Source organism: Chlamydotis macqueenii, chromosome W (assembly GCF_036417535.1).
Source record: "Chlamydotis macqueenii isolate bChlMac1 chromosome W, bChlMac1.mat, whole genome shotgun sequence".
NCBI classification, from domain to species: domain Eukaryota; kingdom Metazoa; phylum Chordata; class Aves; order Otidiformes; family Otididae; genus Chlamydotis; species Chlamydotis macqueenii.
The window spans coordinates 42,526,146-42,548,189 of NC_141592.1; the positions used below are offsets into that span (position 1 = coordinate 42,526,146).

The following is a 22,044-nucleotide window of genomic DNA, read 5'->3' on the forward strand; positions in this document are numbered from 1 at the left end:
TGCGGCCCAGGTGCCCTCTCCCCCTCCCGTTTCCCTGGATTTTAGATCTGCATTCTTCAGCGAAATGCCCTTTCTTTCCACAGGCCCAACACGGTCCTCTGGGTCGATTTTGGCACGGGGGGGGTGCTGTTGGCAGGTTCCCCAACCGAGGGCAGTTTGCTACAACGTGGCCCACCTGGCTGCATTTAAAACATGCCATCACATTAGCTATTGCAGTGCGGACAGCCACCTGGATTGGGGCTAAATGCTCTTCGTTCGTGACATACTTAATCGTGTCTGCGATACTCGACCCCATTGGCAGTGATCATAGGATTTCTTTGGCTGCTGAATTACACTGCTGACGTAAGCACTCTGCTACAACCGGGCCTTTCGCTTCCGAAGGCAGGGTTGAGGAGTCGATCACTGTCTGGAGGCGATCCACAAATTGTGTAAAGCTTTCGCTTTCTTTTTGCTTTACTGTGGACCAGGGTGACGGCTTGACAATAGCTCTAGAGGCTGTGCGAATAGCTTCTCTGGCCGCACGCGTAGTTGTCATAACTTCATGGGCCCGCATGCCCTGGGCCTGTGCCTGGGGGGTAATCATTGTCGGGTCTGAACTCATCAGCCACTGCAGGCTGGAGCCGTGTAGCGGGTGATCCGCCTCGGTTACTTGGGCTAGTTGCTTCGTACAGTTGTCCTCCCATTCTTGTTTAAAAACGATCATCCCTGCCCCGTCAAAGATCAGTCTACAAGTTTGTTTTATATCAAATGGGAGCATGTCGTCTCCCCCAAAGACACCGTCTATGAGGGTGGAGACCAGGGCAGAATTGAGCCCTTTGTCCACAATTGCTTTAACAATCGCTTGTATATCCTTGGGGTTTATTGGCGAGTAGACCCTTTGTCCCCCGTCCGCCACCTGGACCGGGAACGCCAGCGTGGCCGATGGGACCTAATCGGCACAGGCAATATTTATTTTCTTCCAATCCATGAGAGGAATTTTTTCCCTTCACGATTCCTTTTTATTTTGGATGTGGGTATTTTTGCTTTTGACTCTATTTACCCTCATGTCCTCCTCCTCTGAGTTTGAATCAGTTGCAAGGCAGTCGTCGAGCTGCTATCTGATCCGGACTCGGAACTCGACTGACCGGTTTTTCTCGTTGGGCTCCGGCCCCGCCCACTTCCCTTACGGGCGGACCGTTCCCTCCCTCTTGGCTCGCCCCTCCTTCTGCTCGGCGGGGTGTTTGCCCTATGAGGGCGTGTTTTCAGATGGGCGCTCTGATTGGCTCTCCGCCCCTCGCTCGCGCTCCTCTCCTCTTTCCGGTCGCCTCCACCACTCTTCTCCTTCTCGTTCTCCTCCCCTTCCGGTTCGTGTGCGCTTGTTAGTTCAAGCGCTTCCTCCGTTTTCCCGCCGGGGACGTCTTTGTCCCGCCCTCCCCCCTGGGGTTCGGCGCCATTTTGGGGCGCATAAGGCGGCGGTCTTTCCCGGGCTTCGGCGCCCCTGGCTTCCTCAGCTAACCCACTTCAGAAGGACAGTGTGCACTTCTGCCCCTCCGTAAGCGGGTCAGGGTTCGGGGGTTCAGGGGGCGAAGGGCTCAGGGGTAGAGGGGGTGTATTGCCCTCTCGTAAGTCTTTAGACTCTGCGGAATCATCGCCGTTTGGGGGGTGCGGAGTCTGCGTGGCTGCCCCGACTCCCAATTTCGGGATGACCAACAAACAGTCCCTTGCTGCCCTCCAGGTTTCCTGCTCTTGTAAAGCCTTTTGCAGGGCCTGTACGAATTTCCCCAACGACTTAATGTTTTTCCCACTACCCGAGGACATAGTCTCCTTGGCTAATGCTTTAGTGCATTTATCCCACACTTCAGGGTGGAGAATATCCACCGGCTGGTCAATGACCCCAATCTGTAAAAGCCTCGCAACTGCGAGAGTAAAATCTTGGAGCTTACAATCAATACCCCACTGCTTATGTAACTGTGATACGACCTTCACAAGGGCTTCCATCCTCCTTGTTGGTCCGGGAGCATCCTCCCCACTGGGCTGGTCCTGCCGCTCTGGCCGCCGTTCACCCGTCCAGGCGATTTTCCCGGGTTTCGGCACCACTTGTTGCCTTTGTTGGCGTGGCGACCTGGTTCAGGAACGGCACGGCGACCACCCCCAGGCCGCTCGGTCCATCAGCTCGCAAACACCAATGTGGTGGACGGCAAATGGCATTTATTGGTAGGTAACACGGCCTTATATAGCTTGGGTGTACAACGTCACTTCCGTCTGCTTACATCATAGACTAAACGCTATTGGCTATCATAGACTAAACGCTATTGGCTATCCGGAGAGGGGTCCTATCTTCCCGTACAGCGCGATATCTTCCGGCCAGCAGACCATAGCTGCCTACACGCGCCTAGCGCGCAAATCACCGTGGACCACCCCTCCTGCATACATGCAGCCCTGCTAACGTTACCCCACAATTCCCCCCCTCTATGCTAAATCATCCTGGTCTAATGGCTGGTACTCTGGGGCAGATGCCACCATAACATAGTTAATCATGGATAGTCGCCTAGTGACCCCTTAATCATAGCATGCAAGAAACATAACAATAACAGAAACAAAGCATTATCAAAGCAACTGCTAGGATCGTCAGACCTTATAGACACAATATTTCTTAGCCATCTAGGTAAACCGAACAGGTCTGGAAACTACCCCCAGTCCTTTTAGGGCTTTGATGTTGAATACCGACTGGGCAGCATGCACACACGTCTTCTCCAAGGCTGAGTAGACGTTCTTGCTGAAGTCCAAACAGCAGTAACCCTGGAGACCTAGGACTCCCTCTAGGTCGCTGCAACTGATGCCAGGCCTCACAAGGGCATAATCTAATGCCAACTTCATTTGTGTCAGTTCTTCGTCATGTGCTGCTAAAGCAGTCGCCAGTTCAGATGTGGTGAGGGCTGTGCGGTTGGCATTCCCAAGAGCCCAACAGGCCACGCGCTACGACACCTGAGTAGAGTCGGTGCAGTTCGTGAACCGCTCCCAGAAGTTAGTCATTATCACTGGCATTGGAAGACTCACAATCAGGATCAGTCCCACTAGGGTGAGCTAGAGAGGGCTGCGCCGCTCGGTCACCCTGTCGATCCTCCAGCCACAGCTGTACCAACCAGGCTGGGATCCATCAGGTCCCCGCACCTGTGGAGATACAAGCATACCCTCGTCCTCATATTAACAGATCAGCGGGACCTTCCCAACGTGGGTCTTCTGGCAGGTGGTACCGGACCCCCAGGAGCGCCTTGCCCCCAAACAGCAGCTGACGTGAGGAAAAATGGTTTTAGATAGGGGAAACGGATTGGGGGTCAGCAAAGGACATATGATTCAGTACCACAAGCGCTTCACCAACCAAGACCCCCAGCGAACACCTCTCTCCCCCCTCTCTTAAGCACGTTAGCTGTGCTTTCAGGGTTTTGTGCACGCGTTCTACAGTTGCTTGCCCGGTGCTGTTCAGAGGAATGCCAAACGTATGGCGGACTCCCCACGTCTGCAGGAAGTGGTGAGATACCCATGACGGCCCACGGTCAGTCTTTATTTTCTGAGGTACCCTAGGCAAATAAAAGCCCAGCTCTGGTGCAGGATGGATTTTGTGTTATGGACGTCGTGAATGGACACACGAAGAGAGCTCGGGAGCAAGTGTCGATCGCAACATGAATGTATTTGAAACAGCCAAATAGCACATAGTCTGTGATATCTAGTTGTCGTACCTGGTTCGGAGCATACCTCCGGGGTTAACGCCTGGGTAGTATAAGGCCTGGTTCAGGTTAGGTGCTTGACATGCTGGACAGGCTGGCACTACAGCCCAACCATGTGAGATGGGCAGTCGGAACTGACGTCGTATGGCGTGCGCACCCTGATGTAGTATTCTCTGCATCACTTTTGTAGGCAGGTGACCAAGCACAGAATGTTAATGATTATACCTAGTATGATGCCTAGTATCACAATTCTGATTTTAGCCAAGGATAGCAACCACCCAGTTATGCCACACACAAGCTTAGCCAATAAAGTTACTGATCACACGTTATACATATTCATGACTGCTAAGCAAAACTAAGTTTCACTACCTCCTAGTAATTTTCTACTATGGCATTCTTCTCCTATTACAAACATAACAACTCCAGTAACTTTCTTATCTACAAGGCCAGTGACTATTTTTTTGCAAGCCTCTGTTGAAACAAGCCATAAATTCTGCTAACAGTGTTTTGTATCTTAAAGCTTCCCTTCTCATTCCATGGCTTTCTTCCAGCGAGCATGATTGTATCCCTCCCCCAAGGTCAGTTTGCTTTCACTGACACCGTACTGGCTCAAGAAATACCCACATCTCTCTCTTCTTTGTTTATAAGAAGAGGCTTGTTTCAACGCTTTATCTATTAAAGTCTGCACACATTTCAACACACACACGGAATACAGATCAAAATACATATATAAAAAGAATGAATAAGCATCCTACAGCTATTTGTAATAAGCTTATATCAATCCACCAAAAAGATTTCTGAATATATCAAAATCATCACTTTGTTGCAGTTTTTTTCTGTAATCCTTTTTGCAAGTTTTGAATACTTTTGTGAATAGATTCTGAATGATCAGACAGATTCATGCAGCAAAGCCAGTCAAAATCCTGACAACCATGATTTTGTGCTAATAATAAAAAATCTACTACTGATCTATTCTGTTACCAACCCGACTACGCCAAAGACACCGCCGAGCAAGAGGATGGTTATCAGCAGGGTCAGAGCAGAGAAAAGAGGTAGGTGCAGCACCTTCAGGGCGTCCCCTGGTGTAAAAAGAGTGTGCTCTGGGTTCATCCTCTCTCCTCCGCTCCGAGCCACCTCTGTTTATACCCTCAGCATATTCAGTGGAAGAGTACTGACTAGATGTTGCTGCACGCGTTGCCAGCGCACACAACAAGGCCTGACCAGACGTTGCTGCATGCATGGCCAGTGCATGCAACAAGGCCTGTCAAATATGTGCTCTGCAGGCTAACAGCGGTTCTGTTTTGTAAAGTAGCGTAGCATATAGAATCTACGTCAATTAACAGTGTTAATAGTACCGATACAATTGCATGCGTTTACTTAGCAAGCCAAAAGCCCAATTTATTTAGCGTAGCTAATGCCTGGGCACTTGCCACACCAGGTGCAAAGATTGCAGCAGCAATAATTTAACTTGGTTTCCAAAACTCTATATTATCTTGGCAATCAGATTCAAAGCTATGTGTACTTCGTTTAGGTCTTTTATGCTGTCTGGGTTTTGATATGTGCTCGCGTGATTACACCATGCTGTATCGTTGCAATGTATAGGTCTTAAAGCATTTACAATCATTACCCCTCTAGTAACATTAGCTCCTGAAGAGTTAAAGAAAAGAGGCAGAAGTCCATCTTTACTGATCCCAAAAGTTCCATCTCTTGTAATTTAGCACTCGGCAGTCGCGGCTGCTGTTGTTTTACACAGAGTTGCCGTCCTACCGCTATCTGATCTGGCAGATTGACCAAGCATGTTCTGAAAGGCTTATTTGAAGATGATACAGACAGACGAATGGCGCCCCACCCTGTGGCACCAGCCATAGTTACCCACACGTTTGTTCTTTCCGTGACTGATGTCCATGGAGCTGCCACACAGCTTGTTAACAATGCGACAAACGCAAGGCAGCTTGGAGCGCTGGTTGTACCCATCGTGCAGGGATCCAATTGTTCACTGCTCCTGTGGAGACACAAGCATATCCTTTCCCCCACATCATAAGAGGGAATGGTCCTTCCCAATTACCTGTTTCCAGATTCTTAACCATCACTGGAGCTTGCCCTCGGATGGCGTCATGTACAGTAGATGATCCAAAATGTTTCTGTATTGGGGAAGATTTGTCACTCCAGTGATTTAGAAAATTGAGCATATACATTGCTTTCGCTCACTTTTTTTTTTAAACTGATCATATAACAAAGGATTATTAATTTCCTTTAACATTGCCGGTTCAACGCATTGTATTACATTGACCACATAGGCAGATTCAGAGACAATACTGAGGGATTCATCTTTCCACTTATACAACGCTCGTACCACCACTGCAAGTTCTACAATTTGGGTTGAACCTTCTACCAATTGTATGTCATGATGCCACTTATCATTTTTCTTCCACACAATTACAGATTTGTGTGTTTTTCCTGATCCATCTGTAAATATTGTCAAGGCATTTTTTATGGGAGTCAACTTAAATGAGTTGCTGGATACAACGTTAATTCTCTTCTCTTAAAAATTGCAGCATTGGTTGCTTAGGCAAATTAACGGAGACCTGTAGCAAAGCTGTTTGTAATGCCGTTTGTGCTTCTGGATTCAGTCTCCTAGGAGAGGTTAAATCTGAGTCTCCCTTAAGTATTAGGAATAGTGGAGAAAGCAATTCTGTAGAGGTCTAATACCAGGCATACCCAGTTGATAGCTCCCAGCAATTTATGCACATCGTTTAAGGAAAACACTGAGGGATTTTTAACTTCTGTGGCCTAATTGTTCTTTCCGTAATTTGTCAGCCGAGATACTGCCAGGGACATACCTTTTGAATTTTTTTTTTGAGCAATAACCAATTTAAATCCGGATAATGTACTGGTGATATCATTAAGAACTCTGTCCACCAGAGACTCATCGGGCACTGCAATTAAGATATCATCCATATAATGATAAACGAGGCTATTCCTATGCAAGCACCTTACTGGTGCTATGGCCTGTGCGACATACCATTGGCAGATGGTTGGACTATTTTTCATACCCTGCGGAAGTACCATCCAGTGATATCGCTGATTAGGTTCTCCCATATTGATTGAAGACACAGAAAATGCGACTCGTGGAGCATCTGATTTGTCTGTATTACAAACACAGATGTATTCTAGGAACTGTCTGTTGGCTTTGTATGTCCAAGTTGTAATCGCTCGTCAACTAACTCATTCAAATGGTGCAGCTTTTTTCTTGCTAAAGGCCACTGGTCAACTCAGACGGGAGTATCTGTAACCATGGCAGTTTTTGGGTAAGCTGCCCCCGCCCCGCCGGATGGGGGGGGTGGGGGGCGCGCCTGGCGGCGGCCGCGACGAAAAATCCTTAAAGCCACCGTCACAGGCAAAACAGACTCGACCTGGCGAAAATTATTCATTTATTACTAAAACCAAAGCAGGATAATGAGAAAGGGAACAGGACAACCTCCTCCCCCTCCCTCTTCCCGGGCTTAACACCATCTCCACCTCCTTCTCCCGCCCCCTGAGCGGGACTGGGCGGGGGGGCGGGTGGGGGCGGGAAGAGGGAATGGGGGCCACGGTCAGCCAATCACACGTTACCTTATGCTGCAGTTTACTAAGAGGAAACCTACAACAGAAGAACAATGTAGAAGAACATTAATATATACAAAATGAACAGTGTACAGTTTCTCACCACTCGCTCTCCAAATGAACTATACTCTGACTGTTTGGGTTTTGTTTGTTTGTTTGTTTTTTTTTACCCAGCTTCCTGCACCTGCTCGATAACGAGACTTGGAAAGCCAGACAGTGTCCTTGGTCTCATTAACAACAACCCTAATCATAAGAGCGTTTTTATCAACATTCTTCACATACAAAACCCAAAGCTACTGAGAGGAAAATTAACTCCATCCCTGCTAAAACCAAGACAGTATTCACCCCTTATTTCATACCATCTACTTCATGCTTATACGCACACACACACAAACACGCCACCTCTATAACAAGGAAGCTCCAAAGACTGAAGGCTCCTTTTCTGGATCTATGGGACCTGGATCAAAGGGATTTTTCCAGCTCGCTGTTAGTCTTTGTTTCCATGGACGAAGGAGCAGACCGGGTAACGGGTGCTGTTGAATCTCCTTTCTGCGTGTGATTCTTCAAGGCTTCAAACATTACACGCCACACCGGTAATAACTTTTGAACAGCAGGGTCACCCCGCGTTACACAGTCCCACAGTCTAATACCTATGGTGTTCCAGGAGCCCACCGTATATATATTACAGAGGTTTGCGTTTGATACGTGAGAGGACACCCAAGTCAACAAGCTCTTCAGGTCAGTGTTATTAATAGCACAGTTCTGTTCCTCTAACACTCTTGTTAGACTCGTTAAAACTGATTTATGTTCCTTTGAAGCAGTGCTTCTCGTCGTTCTGGTCTGGAGGACCGCGGCTCTATCACCCGCCGCTTTATCCTTGGTCTCGGGGACCGCGGCTCTTTTCCCCACCGGGAAAGCGCTAGGACCCCGCTCCGCGCCCCGCGACTCCTCGGGCGCCACCTCGAAACTGGCTCCCGCCTCACTATCGCCCCTCCGCGAATTTACAAGCGGTGGAGCCGATGGGGCAGAAAGAGAGACAGAGGGCATTTCTGTGTCCTCGTATTTGGGGAGTTGCTCCTTCGGTTCAGGCCCCCCCGGCAAGCAAGGCGCAACACACGGGGGAGCACACCCAAACTCCATCGCCCCTTTATCACCGTGCGAGGCTCCCGGCCGAAACGAGCAGACCACCGGAACGCCACCCCCCGTCCCTTCCGCGCCGTCTCGACCCCATTCGTCCCCCTCCCCTTCCGAGGGCCACCCTTCTCCTTTGATTGCAGTTAAAGCCGCAACCCACACTTCGCGCGCCTCACGAGCCTTAGCCAGCAGTCTTTTCACCGAACCTAACGTCTCCAGCCGAGTCGCCACACCTTTCGTTCCGACCTCCCCTTCTTCCTGTAACTCTTTCCCCGCCGCCTGTAACAGCGCCACTTCCATCACCTCTCCCGGCTTGTTAATCAAGCCCCTTTTCTGCATCCATAGGATGAACTCCGTCAACGGTGCCCTATGCACCGGACAATTCACATCTTTACCCAACGCCTTTAATACCTTCACTGTATCAGAGATGGATGCCATCTTAACAGCAGGCAGGCACGACCGCCGCGCGGCCCTAGCTCAAAACCGTCCGGACCTGTCACACGTCGGGGTCACCACTTGCCGGCTCTCTTGCCAGCTAACCTACCCCGCACGCACCGGAGCCCCGCTCCGGGGAAAGCAGGGCATCACACGGATACCGTCAAGCCAAGCCTTCTTTTTAATGCTGCGCAACACAGGGTTAAATACCCGTACACCCGCTACGCACGCGAACGCACCCGCCCCCTGCGCCCACGGATCCATCTGTGCCCGCCAGGCACCTGCCCCTGCGCCCATGGACCTATCCGCACCTAGCGCGCGAATCATCGCGGACTGCCCCTCCTGCATACATGCAGCCCTGCTAACCTGTTACCCCACAGTCCTGGTCCACATGAGATACTTTAATCTTAGCAGCCTGATCCACCTGCTGGTTGTTTTGATGTTCTTCAGTGGCTCAACTCTTGGGTACATGGGCATCTATGTGACGTACTTTTACAACCAGATTCTCTAACCAGGCAGCAATATATTGCCACAATGCAGCAGCCCAAATGAGTTTGCCTCTGCGCTGCTGGTATTGGCCATTTTTCCTGTTCAGCAATGTCTAAAGCCAGTTGGATGGCTTTCACCTCTGCAAACTCACTTGATTCACCTTGGCCTTCAGTGGCTTCTGCGACGCGTTGTGCAGGACTTCATACAGCAGCTTTTCACCTTTGATGTTTTCCTACAATATGACAGGATCCATCAGTGAACAGGGCATATCACCTCTCATTTTCTGGTAAATTATTGTACAGTGGGGCCTCTTCAGCACATGCCACCTCTTCCTCTGGTGACGTTCCAAAATCTTTGCCTTCTGCCCAGTCCATGATCACTTCTAAGATTCCTGGGCGATTGGCGATCAGTTGCATGATGCGTAGAGGGGACTTTCCCTTTGAACATCCAGCCCAGTACTGGCAGTCGGGGTGCCAAGAGGAGCTGTGCTTCAGTACAATCACTTCTGAAGCAGCTCAAACTCCTTCATATGCTGCCAATATTTCTTTTTCAGTTGGAGTATAGCAGGCCTCAGATCCTCTATATCCCCGGCTCCAAAACCCAAGAAGTTGACCTCGAGTCTCCCCTGGTGTTCTCTTCCAAAGACTCCAGGTAGGACCATTCTCTCCGGTGTAGAGCATGTTTTTCACATCTTGTCCTGTTCGGACTGGCCCGAGGGCTACTGCATGAACAATCTTCCATTTAATTTCATAGAATCATAGAATCATAGAATGGTTAGGATTGGAAGGTCATCAAGGTCATTCAAAGGTCATCTAGTCCAACCCCCCTGCAAGGAGCAGGGACATGCCCGACTAGATCAGGTTGCTCAGAGCCTCATCCAACCTAGGCTTGAATGTTTCCAGGGATGGGGCATTCACCACCTCTCTGGGCAACCTGTTCCAGTGTTCTACAACTCTCATTGTAAATTTTTTTTTCCTAATATCCAATCTAAATCTACCTCCCTCTATTTTAAAACCATTACCCCTCGTCCTATCACAACAGGCCCTACTGAACAGCCTCTCCCCATCTTTTCTGTAGGCCCCCTTTAGGTACTGGAAGACTGCTATCAGGTCTCCCCGGAGCCTCCTCTTCTCCAGGCTGAACAGCCCCAACTCTCTCAGCCTGTCCTCATAAGAGAGGTGCTCCAGCCCTTTTATCATCTTCGTGGCCCTCCTCTGGACCTACTACAACAGGTCCATGTCCTTCTTATATTGTGGCCTCTAGAGCTGGATGCAGTACTCCAGGTGGGATTTCTTGCTGTATGTTCTCTCTTGTTATTTGTGCTAGGCTACATACCTCTCAGGCGCCCTGGGGTTTCAGATCTGTACTGGTGGCTCTGTCCCAGGGACACTGACAGAGGTAGCCCTGGATCTCAGTGCTCAGAGGCTGCTGGAGGAAAATACGTAGTACAAAGGACTGAAGGTGGGCAAGAGCAACAGAGGGAGTGTAGATGACATATACAGTTAGAGATCTTTTAACCAAAGCCTATATGTTGATGTGTACATGTTTTGCAATGATGCTTTCAGTGATTGGCCTTTGAAATGATAACTTCTGCTGAGTGATGTTTATGAATTTAAAATTTTGGAGCTTTGACGATAGCAAATGTAACATTATCCTATGTATTGAGTCTGTCTGGGATGAATTTATGAAGTTAACTTTCTTCATAGAAGCCCATAGGGTGCTGCACTTTGTGGCTAAAAGTGTTTTAGCTGTTGCTGATCAGTGCTTGCACAATGTCAAGGCTTGCTTTCCCTGTCCACAAAGGCCAGTAGGCTAGGGGTGAGCAAGAGGTTGGGAGGAGACATAACCAAGACAGTTGACCCAGACTGACCAAAGGGATATTCCATACCATATAACATCATGCTTAGCAGTAAAAGCTCAAGGAAAGGAGGAGGAAGGAGGGATGTTCATGGTTAGAGTGTTTGTCTTCCCAAGTAACCGTCAGACATGTTGAGGCTCTGCTTTCCAGGAAGTGACTGGATATCTGCCAGTGAGTAGTGAATGAATACCTATTTTTGCTTTGCTCGTGCGTGAAGCTTTTGCTTTCCTTATCACACTGTCATTATCTCAATCCATGTGTCTTTTTGCCTTCCTTCTATTTTTCTCCCAATCTCCTGGGAGAGGGGAGTGAGCAAGAGGCAGGGTGGATGTTTGATTGTTGGCCTGGGTCAGCCCACCACATTCTGTATGCCACAAGTGTTTGAAAATGCAGGTTAAATTTAACGGTGATTCTTAAGATTTCTTTTTCTTATACACATGTGAGGTTCATATGCTGACCATGTTTCCATAGATCTTTCTAACTTCTCATAAAGGAATCTGTATTCTCACTCACTTTGGAGTGTTAGAATACTGCCACACTTCATTTTGGGCAGACTTTTGCTACTCAGAATATCATGAAGGTTTTTTAAAGGACATTTTCAAGAGTCCAAAACCTGAGGTAGGGATTTTTTTAATTTTTTTTGTTTTGAGAGCACTTGAAACCTCATGTAATTTTTCTGGAGGCTAGATGCCTGGCAAGGTTGACTTTTGAGGTGTTAATCTACTACAATAAATTTTGAGTTCTTTAAAAAAAAAATTAATTTTCGTGTGATGAGCAGCCCTCACACTTTCGTAATAGTTTGGCATCTTTCTCTGTATAAGGTGATGGATACTATTAAATACAAATAGTGCATCCCTATTACCTTAAGCCCTGATTGACCAATGTAGGCTAATTTTATTATTATGCATACATGTTGGATACCTGGAGTATCACGGACACTTAGTGAACAATCCAGACCAAATGGAATTGTTATATTTGTGAGCAGCAGGCCTCAAGGACATCGCTAAAGCCACCTGTAAGAAAGTACTGAAGCCACCTGTGAGAAAATAATGAGGCCGCCTGTGAGAAAGTAATGAAGCTTCCTGTGAGAAAGTAAACGAAGCAACCTTGAAGAAGATCGCAAACAACTTTGAGAAAGTGAAAACATGAAAAGTACGGGACTTTCCAGATTAGCTAACTGCAAGTAGGAGGGATATGTAAATGTAACTATTAGAGCTTAAGCCAATCACGCAATGACTAGTAGGCATATTTTATCTTAGCAATATAAATATGCGCACCCGGGACTAATAAATGGAACTACGCTTATTACTCATATTGGGTCTTTGTCGTAGGTTCCTCCGTCGCTCGCACATACATAGAGTTCAACATACATAAATGGTTGTCTCTGAATGTGTATAAGTTCCACCTCAGGACTATACTAATATGGCACTGCTCTTCCTGTCCTACATCCGGTGTGTATCTAGGTAGTCAGGACTGTTGGTGGAGGAAATTTGTTATCGTTTCTACCTGAGCATGTAGATATGCTCCTAGGGACTAGATTTTTAAAATGAGACACTGCAGTGTTAGCTCTTTCCTCCATTTCCCTCTTTAAGTGGTGAGAAACATCCAAATAATAACTATTTTGAGAAGGTTGGAGTAGAAAGATCAAAGGACATGCTTGCTTTTTTTGTTTATTCTGCCTTTAAAAAAAAAAAGAAGAGACAATATGACCAGCAACAGCTTTGATAAATGGAGAGAACAAACTTACTAATTAGAAAATATTCTTTCTGAAGATAAAACTTATTGAGAATTTTTCATAACTTAATGAGAGGAAAAGAGCTTTTAGGCAATTTGCGTTTGTAGAACTGATATGGGTAATAGATTTTATTCTAGATATTAGGCACGCATATTCAAATAATTTATTCTTTTATGCTTAAATATTGTTTTAGTATCTAATGCATCCCTTTGAATGTCCATGTATGATCTGACATGGAAAGAGTCTTAAAAACTGAACAGCAGTAAAACAATATGCCTCTACTGACCTCTACTGATGACAGTGATTCAGAGCACCCAGTCTAGGTAACCAAAAGTTTTAAATAGCTCATGAGGAAATGCATGGGCTTCCAGAAGGTGTTCAGAGCTCCTAAGCTGGATCTTTAAGTTTTAGATAATGAAACTCCTTCTGCATCAATGACAACTTTATGGAGCTGTGGGAGGTAAAGAAAAGCTGAGTTGCCCAGGTCTATTTGGGACTTACAGTAGATACTGATTTCAGAATAAAGATCTGCAGAGAATTTTGCAAACATATTATGCCGTGAACATATTATTCTGATCCTACAAAGACTTCAATATAACTTAAAAATACTATTCAAATTAATGTACTTAGTTTTAAGTATGGTGAATAGGCCTGTTTGTGATCTTATGTTTAAGTCTTTACAGGCAAGATACCTTTGCTAAGAGTCATTAAAAATGCAGGGATTAGCAACAAGATTCCAAAGTAACGGATAAAAAGAATCACTATCTGGAAGCAGTGAAAAGGAGAAGTTCAGGAGCAAGTGAAAGCTGATTTTTCCAGTCAGTGAGACTAAATTGAAGTGCGCATGAGACTTTTCAATTTATAATACAGTAAATATGCCATGTGCTTCTTGTGAGAGACACCTTGTTATTTGTAAACAATCATTCAAAGAAAAATCTCTATTCAGTTACAGAAGCATTTTTGGAGATCTGCCATAATGCTACTTTCTCCTTTTGGTGACCTAGTATACTGATCACTGTAAAGAAATTTATGTTTTGGAAATAAAAATTCATTAAAGGAATTTGTGGTACAAGATTCAAACAAGGAAAGATGAAAAGGAATTTTATATCAGGAGTAAGAAAATTAAACCCATAGTACTTTGTGCTTTATCAATTTTTTCTTGGACTGGATTCACATGTAGAAGTACTTTTCAAAACCAAGTATTAGAAGGAAAGAATTGTCAGAATTATACAGATAAAATATCTATAGTGAACTTAGGAGTAAATTAAGAAATTGAACCAGAATATTCAATGGTGTAATCATTTGTTGCTTGCTTTAAAAAAAAAAAAAAGGAATACAAAAGAATTTCGCAGACTATTATAAAATCCTGTTTATATGAATAGTCCCATTACATCTAACACTTCTGCTTGCATAAAGCTACAGAAAAAAATTATTACTTTCAAGCTCCTGAGTCCTACTGTGTAACAGAATTGAGAGATGAAAGATGACAGTTGCTCTTTCACAGCAGGATAAAACAGCTTAATACTTGTAGTCAGATCTTAACTCAGAGTTAATTGCCACAGATGATTGGCAAGAATTTACAATATGGATCTATAGTTCTTTTTTAAAAGTTATACAATCTAGAGGAGGAAAAATTTTTAAAAACCCAACTTACAAATATTAAAAATATTATGTTTTTGTAAGCAAGAAAAGAGATAGTTCATGCTGGCAAGTCAAAAATCAACGCATTTAAGCTACAGAAAGGATATTTCACATTCAGTAACAGGAAAAATATTTGAAATTATACATGAAAAATGGGAAAATGGAAAAATTAAAATCTTCAAGAAAAAAAATCTGATACTTGACTATTAAATCCCAATATTATTAATCAATACGTCAAATCCTGTCAATAGTGTAAATGAGATGGCCTCATGACCTTTCAAAAATCTCATCTAGCTGAAGACTGAGCTAGCACAACAGTAGCACTAAATTAATCTTTTCCTTTGGCAACTCAAAAGAGATGAACTCCACAAAAACAAAAGCAGAACTGTAAATACAGTGCATAGGGCTTATTATTTCCAGTCACAAAATACCACCATCTATAAAGAAAGCACTCCCAAGGCATGCAGCCATGCTGCTCGTCTAGGGGAGAAAAATACTGTGAAGTCATTATCTTTCCCAAGGACAAAAAGGATACTGGAGAAACTCTCAATCTTGTTATAACCAAGCAATGCCTATGGATGTAACTTACTTTCATCAGTTATATACTTTATACCAAAAAAGGCAAAGCCTTTATTATAAATAGGCCTAAAGTATGTGCTGGCTTTCAGATTATGAAAGGCAATGTATTTGGTTTGGGAAATTTTCGTTGTTTGGGAGAACAACTCTTCTGTCTTGCCTAGCAGGTCTCTGTTCTGACTTTCTACATTACTGTCTTTTTGATTTCTAGGGTAAATTATATTTTAAATTAATCACTTCAGAAACTGAAGCTGTGAGTGACCTTTTAAAATTACTATACATACACAGCACAGTGTCAGATGAACATTGATTTTTTAATTTTTGGTTTGATTTTTATTTTTCCCCCCTCCAGTGCAAAGTTTGGAGAATGAGTTTTCATACTGAGAAGATAATTACACTTGAATTTTGTTTCTTAAAGTTTTAGAATTAAGCCTTCTGATCATAAGCTTTTTTTTAACTGTTAAGTCCAAGTAACCAAGCAAATATGTGCAGAAATTCACCTTTTATTATTATTATATACTGTAGTAATAAAGTTTGTTTGAAGTGCATGAATAAAAAGTTAGTGAAATTACAGGAGGAGCAATCTAATATAGCAATAATAAGTGCATTCACTGTGCATCTGAGGGTGAGGGACCAGTTTTCACTCATTTTGGCCTTAAATGTTATATCCAGGTTTCCAGGATTCCAACATCAGAACCCAGATAACACTGATTAGAACCATAGGGCTTTACAATAAAGGCTAAAATTTTGACCATATGATGGCAAAAAGTCTTTTTTTCTGTGGTTAACTTATTATTTTCTAGCTACTCTCTGATGAAGTTGGTAGTGCTGTGGAGGAGAATCTCCTCCTTCTTGACAAAGACCATGATCGCTCAGCACTGTAGGCAACATGTTTATAATTTTGTATCTGAGCCTTGAGGAGATCCCTCTGTTGTTGACTGATTGTCTGGCTAATCAGTCCAGGAAGAGCTTGAATGCTACCAATTAAAGTTTCCAGTTTAGTTTCCAGAGTAACAATTCTCTTCTCAAAATCTTCACTTCTTTCATTTAAGTTAGAAATCATGTCATACATGATGTTTTGAGTCTGAAAACAGAAGGATGTAAAAAAGGTTTAGAGAGATCTTACAGATATTGTAACATGCAGTGCAACTCTACAAGGGTTCTTAAATGCTTTTGCATTTCACAAAACTAAAATATGAGTATTCTAACAAGATCTAGTCTTGTGGAATAATTTTATTTACAGATGGATGACAGACTCATTGGTGCTAAAACTGAGTAGAAATGTAACATTGATATTTTGAGTAGCATTTTAAATGTCACATTCTTATTGAATTCTACAAAACACCAGACCTTTTAAGAAGTGTAGATGCTTAGAAATGCACCATCATAAGATTTGTGAACAGAATTAGTTGTGTAAGTCACAAGAAGACCAAAGGTTCCAAAGCACAGTGATGCGCCCTTCACTTTTTTCTATTTCCTCTGATTTTTAAACATCTTCATATTTTTAAAAAGAAAACAATTTACTTGTTTTCTTCTTAAACTGTGCTTTAATCTATTGTAATAAGAGCAGTTGGATGGATTGTTTTTGAAATGTAGAGCAAGGAGTAAAAACTCAAGTGTACGCTCCTCTACTTCTACCTTCCCTTATCTATCTATCCTCTACAAAATGGTGTTTGGTATCAGAAAGTCTATGGGGTAAATTTTAAGATGTCATAATACTTAGTACAAATGGAATCTGAAGTATGTTATTTCATAAAGTCTGTCACTTTCTATTTGACTTCCATTTTTTTCTCTTGCAATTCATGCAGTGAAATTACTAAAACTAATGACTGAACTTCTCCTTCTTGTCAATTGAGACTTCAGATTAGGCATAACCTACATTTAAAATAACTGGTCATAATTCAGTAGATAAACTGGCTGAAATTTATAATCCATTATAAAGGAATTAAAAATTAATTTAATGACTACCTGAAGTGCAAAGCACAGTGTCTATAATGCATTTTCTCTGTCCTACTTCAAGAAGCTAGCATAATTGCTAAAAGAAAACTAACCTACATTAAATAATATCTGAAAAGTCCTTATCAGTTGCCAGAAGGAGAGTGAAATGTATTTTCAGTAACTGAAGTTGTCAGGTGGTTTGCTACTGCAAAAGAGGAATGAACACTGAAGAGTTTTATGTTTGTCTTCATGTTATACTTTAAATTGATCTAGGTTTTGAGGTGCCTGAAGACATTTGTATAAGAAATCCTTGGGAACAGTGTATAAATACTTCTAATGAAATTTCAAATTAAGTTAATATAAAATAACTGTTATATACTGCAGTTTAATGTGAAACATTGAATGCTCTCAACTCACCACTGTAAGTCTTGTTATAGAATCATAGAATCATAGAATGGTTAGGGTTGGAAGGGACCTTCAAAGGTCTGCTAGTCCAACCCCCCTGCAAGGAGCAGGGACATCCCTGACTAGGTCAGGTTGCTCAGAGCCTCATCCAGCCTGGCCTTGAACGCTTCCAGAGATGGGGCCTCCACCACCTTTCTGGGCAACCTGTTCCAGTGTTCTATAACCCGCATCGTAAAAAATTTTTTCCTAATTTCCAATCTAAATCTACCCCCCTCTATTTTAAAACCATTACCTCTCGTCTTATCGCAACAGGCCCCACTAAACAGCCTTTCCCCATCTTTCTTGTAGGCCCCCTTGAGGTACTGGAAGACCGCTATAAGGTCTCCCCGGAGCCTCCTCTTCTGCAGGCTGAACAGCCCCAACTCTCTCAGCCTGTCCTCATAAGAGAGGTGCTCCAGCCCTTTTATCATCTTCGTGGCCCTCCTCTGGACCTTCTCCAACTGGTCCATGTCCTTCTTGTGCTGGGGGCTCCAGAACTGGACACAGTACTCCAGGTGGGGTCTCACCAGGGCAGAGTAGAGGGGGAGAATCACCTCCCTCGACCTGCTGGCCACACTTCTCTTGATGCAGCCCAGGATGCGGTTGGCCTTCTGGGCCGCAAGGGCGCATTGCCTGCTCATGTTAAGCTTCTCATCCACCAGCACTCCCAAGTCCTTCTCCTCAGGGCTGCTCTCAATCCATTCCCCGCCCAGCCTGTATTTGTGCCTGGGATTGCCATGACCCAGGTGCAGGACCTTGCACTTGGCCTGGTTGAACTTCATGAGGTTGGCACAGGCCCACCTCTCCAGCCTGTCAAGGTCCCTCTGGATGGCATCCCTCCCTTCCAGCGTGTCGACGGCACCACACAACTTGGTGTCGTCGGCGAACTTGCTGAGGGTGCACTCTATCCCACTGTCCATGTCGCCGACAAAGATGTTGAACAGGGCCGGGCCCAACACGGACCCCTGAGGGACGCCACTCGTGACCGGTCTCCACATGGACATCGAGCCGTTGACCACCACTCTCTGAGTGCGGCCATCCAGCCAACTCCTTATCCACCGAGTGGTCCGTCCATCAAAGCCATGTCTCTCTAGTTTAGAGAGAAGGATGTCGTGCGGGACAGTGTCAAAAGCTTTGCACAAGTCCAGGTAGATGATGTCAGTTGCTCGTCCCTTGTCCACCGATGCCGTCACCCCGTCATAGAAGGCCACCAAATTGGTCAGGCACGATCTGCCCTTGGTGAAGCCATGTTGGCTGTCACCAACCACCTCCTTGCTCTCCATGTGCCTTAGCATGGTTTCCAGGAGAATCTGCTCCATGACCTTGCCAGGCACAGAGGTGAGGCTGACCGGCCTGTAGTTACCTGGGTCTTCCTTATTCCCCTTTTTAAAAATTGGGGTTATGTTCCCCCTCTTCCAGTCATCGGGGACCTCACCAGACCGCCACGACTTCTCAAATACGATAGCCAGTGGCTTGGCAACTTCATCTGCCAGTTCCCTCAGGACCCGCAGATGGATCTCATCAGGCCCCATGGACTTGTGCACCTTCAGGTTCCTTAGATGATCCCGAACCTGCTCTTCCAGTACAATGGGCAGTTCTTCATCCTCGCAGTCCCTGCTTGCACCTTCTACAGCTTGGGCGGTGGGACAGGAACTCTTGTCGGTGAAGACTGAGGCAAAAAAGTCATTGAGAACCTCAGCCTTCTCCATGTCCTGGGTAACCAGGACACCAGTTCCCTTCTGGAGGGGGCCTACATTTACCCTGGACTTTCTTTTGTTCCCTACGTACCTATAAAAGCTCTTCCTGTTACATTTTATATCCCTGGCCAGATTCAGTTCTGCCAGGGCTTTGGCCTTCCTTACCTTATCCCTGGCCACGCGCGCAGCCTCTTTGTAGTCCTCCCAGGCTACCTGTCCCCACTTCCACCCTCTATAGGCTTCCTTTTTCACTTTCAGTTGGTCCAGGAGCTCCTTGCTCATCCACGCGGGCCTCCTGGCATTTTTGCCCGACTTGTTTTTCATCGGGATGCACTTCTGCTGAGCTTGGAGGAGGTGCTCCTTGAATATGGACCAACTTTCCTGGGCCCCTCTTCCCTCCAGGGCCGCCTCCCATGGCACTTGGCCCATCAGGTCCCTGAAGAGGCCGAAGTCCGCCTTCCTGAAGTCTAGGGCAGAGAGCTTGCCGTTTTTTTTCCTTGCTGCCCCATGGGTCTTGAACTCCACCATGTCATGGTCGCTGCAGCCAAGGCTGTCCTTTAGTTTCACATCCCCCACCAGCCCCTCCCTGTTGGTGAGCACAAGGTCCAGCATGGCACCCCTCCTTGTCGGCTCCTCTATCGCCTGCAGGAGGAAGTTGTCATCCACGCATTCCAGGAACCTCCTGGACTGCCTGTGCCCTGCCATGTTGTCTCTCCAGCCGATGTCAGGGTGGTTGAAGTCCCCCATGAGGACCAGGGCCTGTGACCGTGAGGCTGCTCCTATCTGCCTATAGAGCACTTCGTCCGCTCTATCCTCCTGGCCAGGCGGCCTGTAACAGACCCCTACCATGACGTCCCCTGTCCATCCCCATCCTCTAATCTTGACCCATAAGCTCTCTGTCAGCTCCTCCTCCATCCCCAGGCGGAGCTCCACACACTCCAGCCGGTTGCTGACGTAGAGAGCGACACCCCCTCCTCGCCTCCCCTTCCTGTCTTTTCTAAAAAGCCTATACCCCTCCATGTTGACGCTCCAGTCGTATGTGTCATCCCACCACGTCTCCGTGATGCCAATGAGGTCGTAGCCCTGCTCGTGTGCAAGCATCTCCAGCTCTTCCTGTTTATTCCCCATGCTGCGTGCATTGGTATAGAGACACTTCAGCTGGGCCCCCGACAAAGCCGACTTGCTGGCTGGAGCGACAGGGGTGCTATTGCACCGCAGTTTAGGTTTATTTGCACTTATCTGTGATCCCTCCTCAGCTTCTGGACCCTCGGTGCTGGCACTGGTGCCATGCTGACCGCAGTGGGCTGAACTGTGCTCCCCCTCCCCCAGCAACACTAGTTTAAAGCCCTCCAGACGAGCCTGGCAAGTCTTTGTCCAAACACACTCTTCCCCCTCTTGGTTAGGTGCACGCCATCTGCCCCTAGCAGCCCGGGCTTCTCATTTAAAAATTTATTTTTAAATATTTTTTTAAAAAGCAACATCTAACAATAGGCAAGTGATGTGTGTTAGGTTATGTGATAAAAATCTCAACTGCACACCCACAAATGAGCATAGACAAACAATGGCAGGTGGGGGACCTGAATAATACCCTGCCATTGCTACTTCCGGGCCTATATAAGGAGTAAGCAGCCCATAACAGGCCCATCTCCACAAGCCCAGAGGAGCACAGGGGCAAAACAGAATTGAATTGAATAAAATTGAATAGAATAGTTCATTTGGAAGGGACCTACAACGATCATCTCTTCCAACTGCCTGATCAATTCAGGGCTGACCAAAAGCTAAAGCATGTTATTAAGGGCATTGTCCAAATGCCTCTTAAACACTGACAGACTTGGGCCATCGAGCACCTCTCTAGGAAGCCTGTTCCAGTGTTGACCACCCTCTTGGTAAAGGCTTCCTAATGTCAAGTCTAAACCTCCCTTGGCACAGCTTTGAACCATTCCCACACATCCTATCACTGGATATCAGAGAGAAGAGATCAACACCTCTCTCTCCACTTCCTCTGCTCAGGAAGCTATAGAGAGCAATGAGGTTGCCCCTCAGCCTCCTTTTCTCCAAACTAGACAATCCCACTGTCCTTGGCTGCTACTCAAAGGACATGCCTTCCAGCCCTTTCACCAGCTTTGTTGCCCTCCTCTGGATGCATTCAAGTACCTTAACATCACTCTTAAATTGAGAGCCTCAGTACTCAAAGTGAGGACACATCAATGCTAAATACATCAGAATAATCACCTCTTTTGACCAGCTGGTTATGCTGTGTTTGATGCACCCCAGGATGTGGTTTGCCCTCTTGGCTGCTAGGGCACACTGGTGACTCATGTTGAGCCTACTGTCAATCAGCACCCCCAGATCTCATTCTGCAGGGCTACTCTACAGCCACTCCTCTCCTAATTTATATTTGTGCTCAGCATTATGCCATTCCAAGTGCAGAAATGGGCATTTGGACTTGTTAAATTTCATGCCGTTGCTGATTGTCCAATGCTCCAATCAATCTAAATCCCTCTGCAAGGCCTCTCGTCCCTCAAGAATCAAGAGCACCTCCTATAGAATCATTGAATCATAGAATAGCCACGCTTCTTTTGATGCAGCTCAGGATGTGGTTGGCTTTCTGGGCTGCAAACATGCATTGCCGGCTCATGTTGAGCTTGTCGTCCACCAAAATCCCCAAGTCCTTCTTCTCAGGGCTGGTCTCCATCCATTCTCTGCCCAGCCTGTATTTGTGCCTGGGATTGCCCCAACCCATGTGCAGGACCTTGCACTTGGTCTTATTGGACCTCATGAGGTTTGTAC

The 22,044-nt window shown here is 45.7% G+C and overlaps 1 protein-coding gene across 1 annotated transcript in view; it reads right to left on the minus strand.

Annotated features, from left to right (window-relative positions):
* Positions 1-304: 304 nt before the first annotated feature.
* LOC147596704 (small conductance calcium-activated potassium channel protein 3-like) overlaps positions 305-22,044 on the minus strand; it is a 142,442-nt gene continuing 120,702 nt past the window's right edge. The window contains 2 exon segments of the mRNA XM_086769615.1: positions 305-928; positions 9,526-9,597. Of these exon segments, the coding sequence (XP_086625741.1) occupies positions 305-928; positions 9,526-9,597 (696 nt within the window).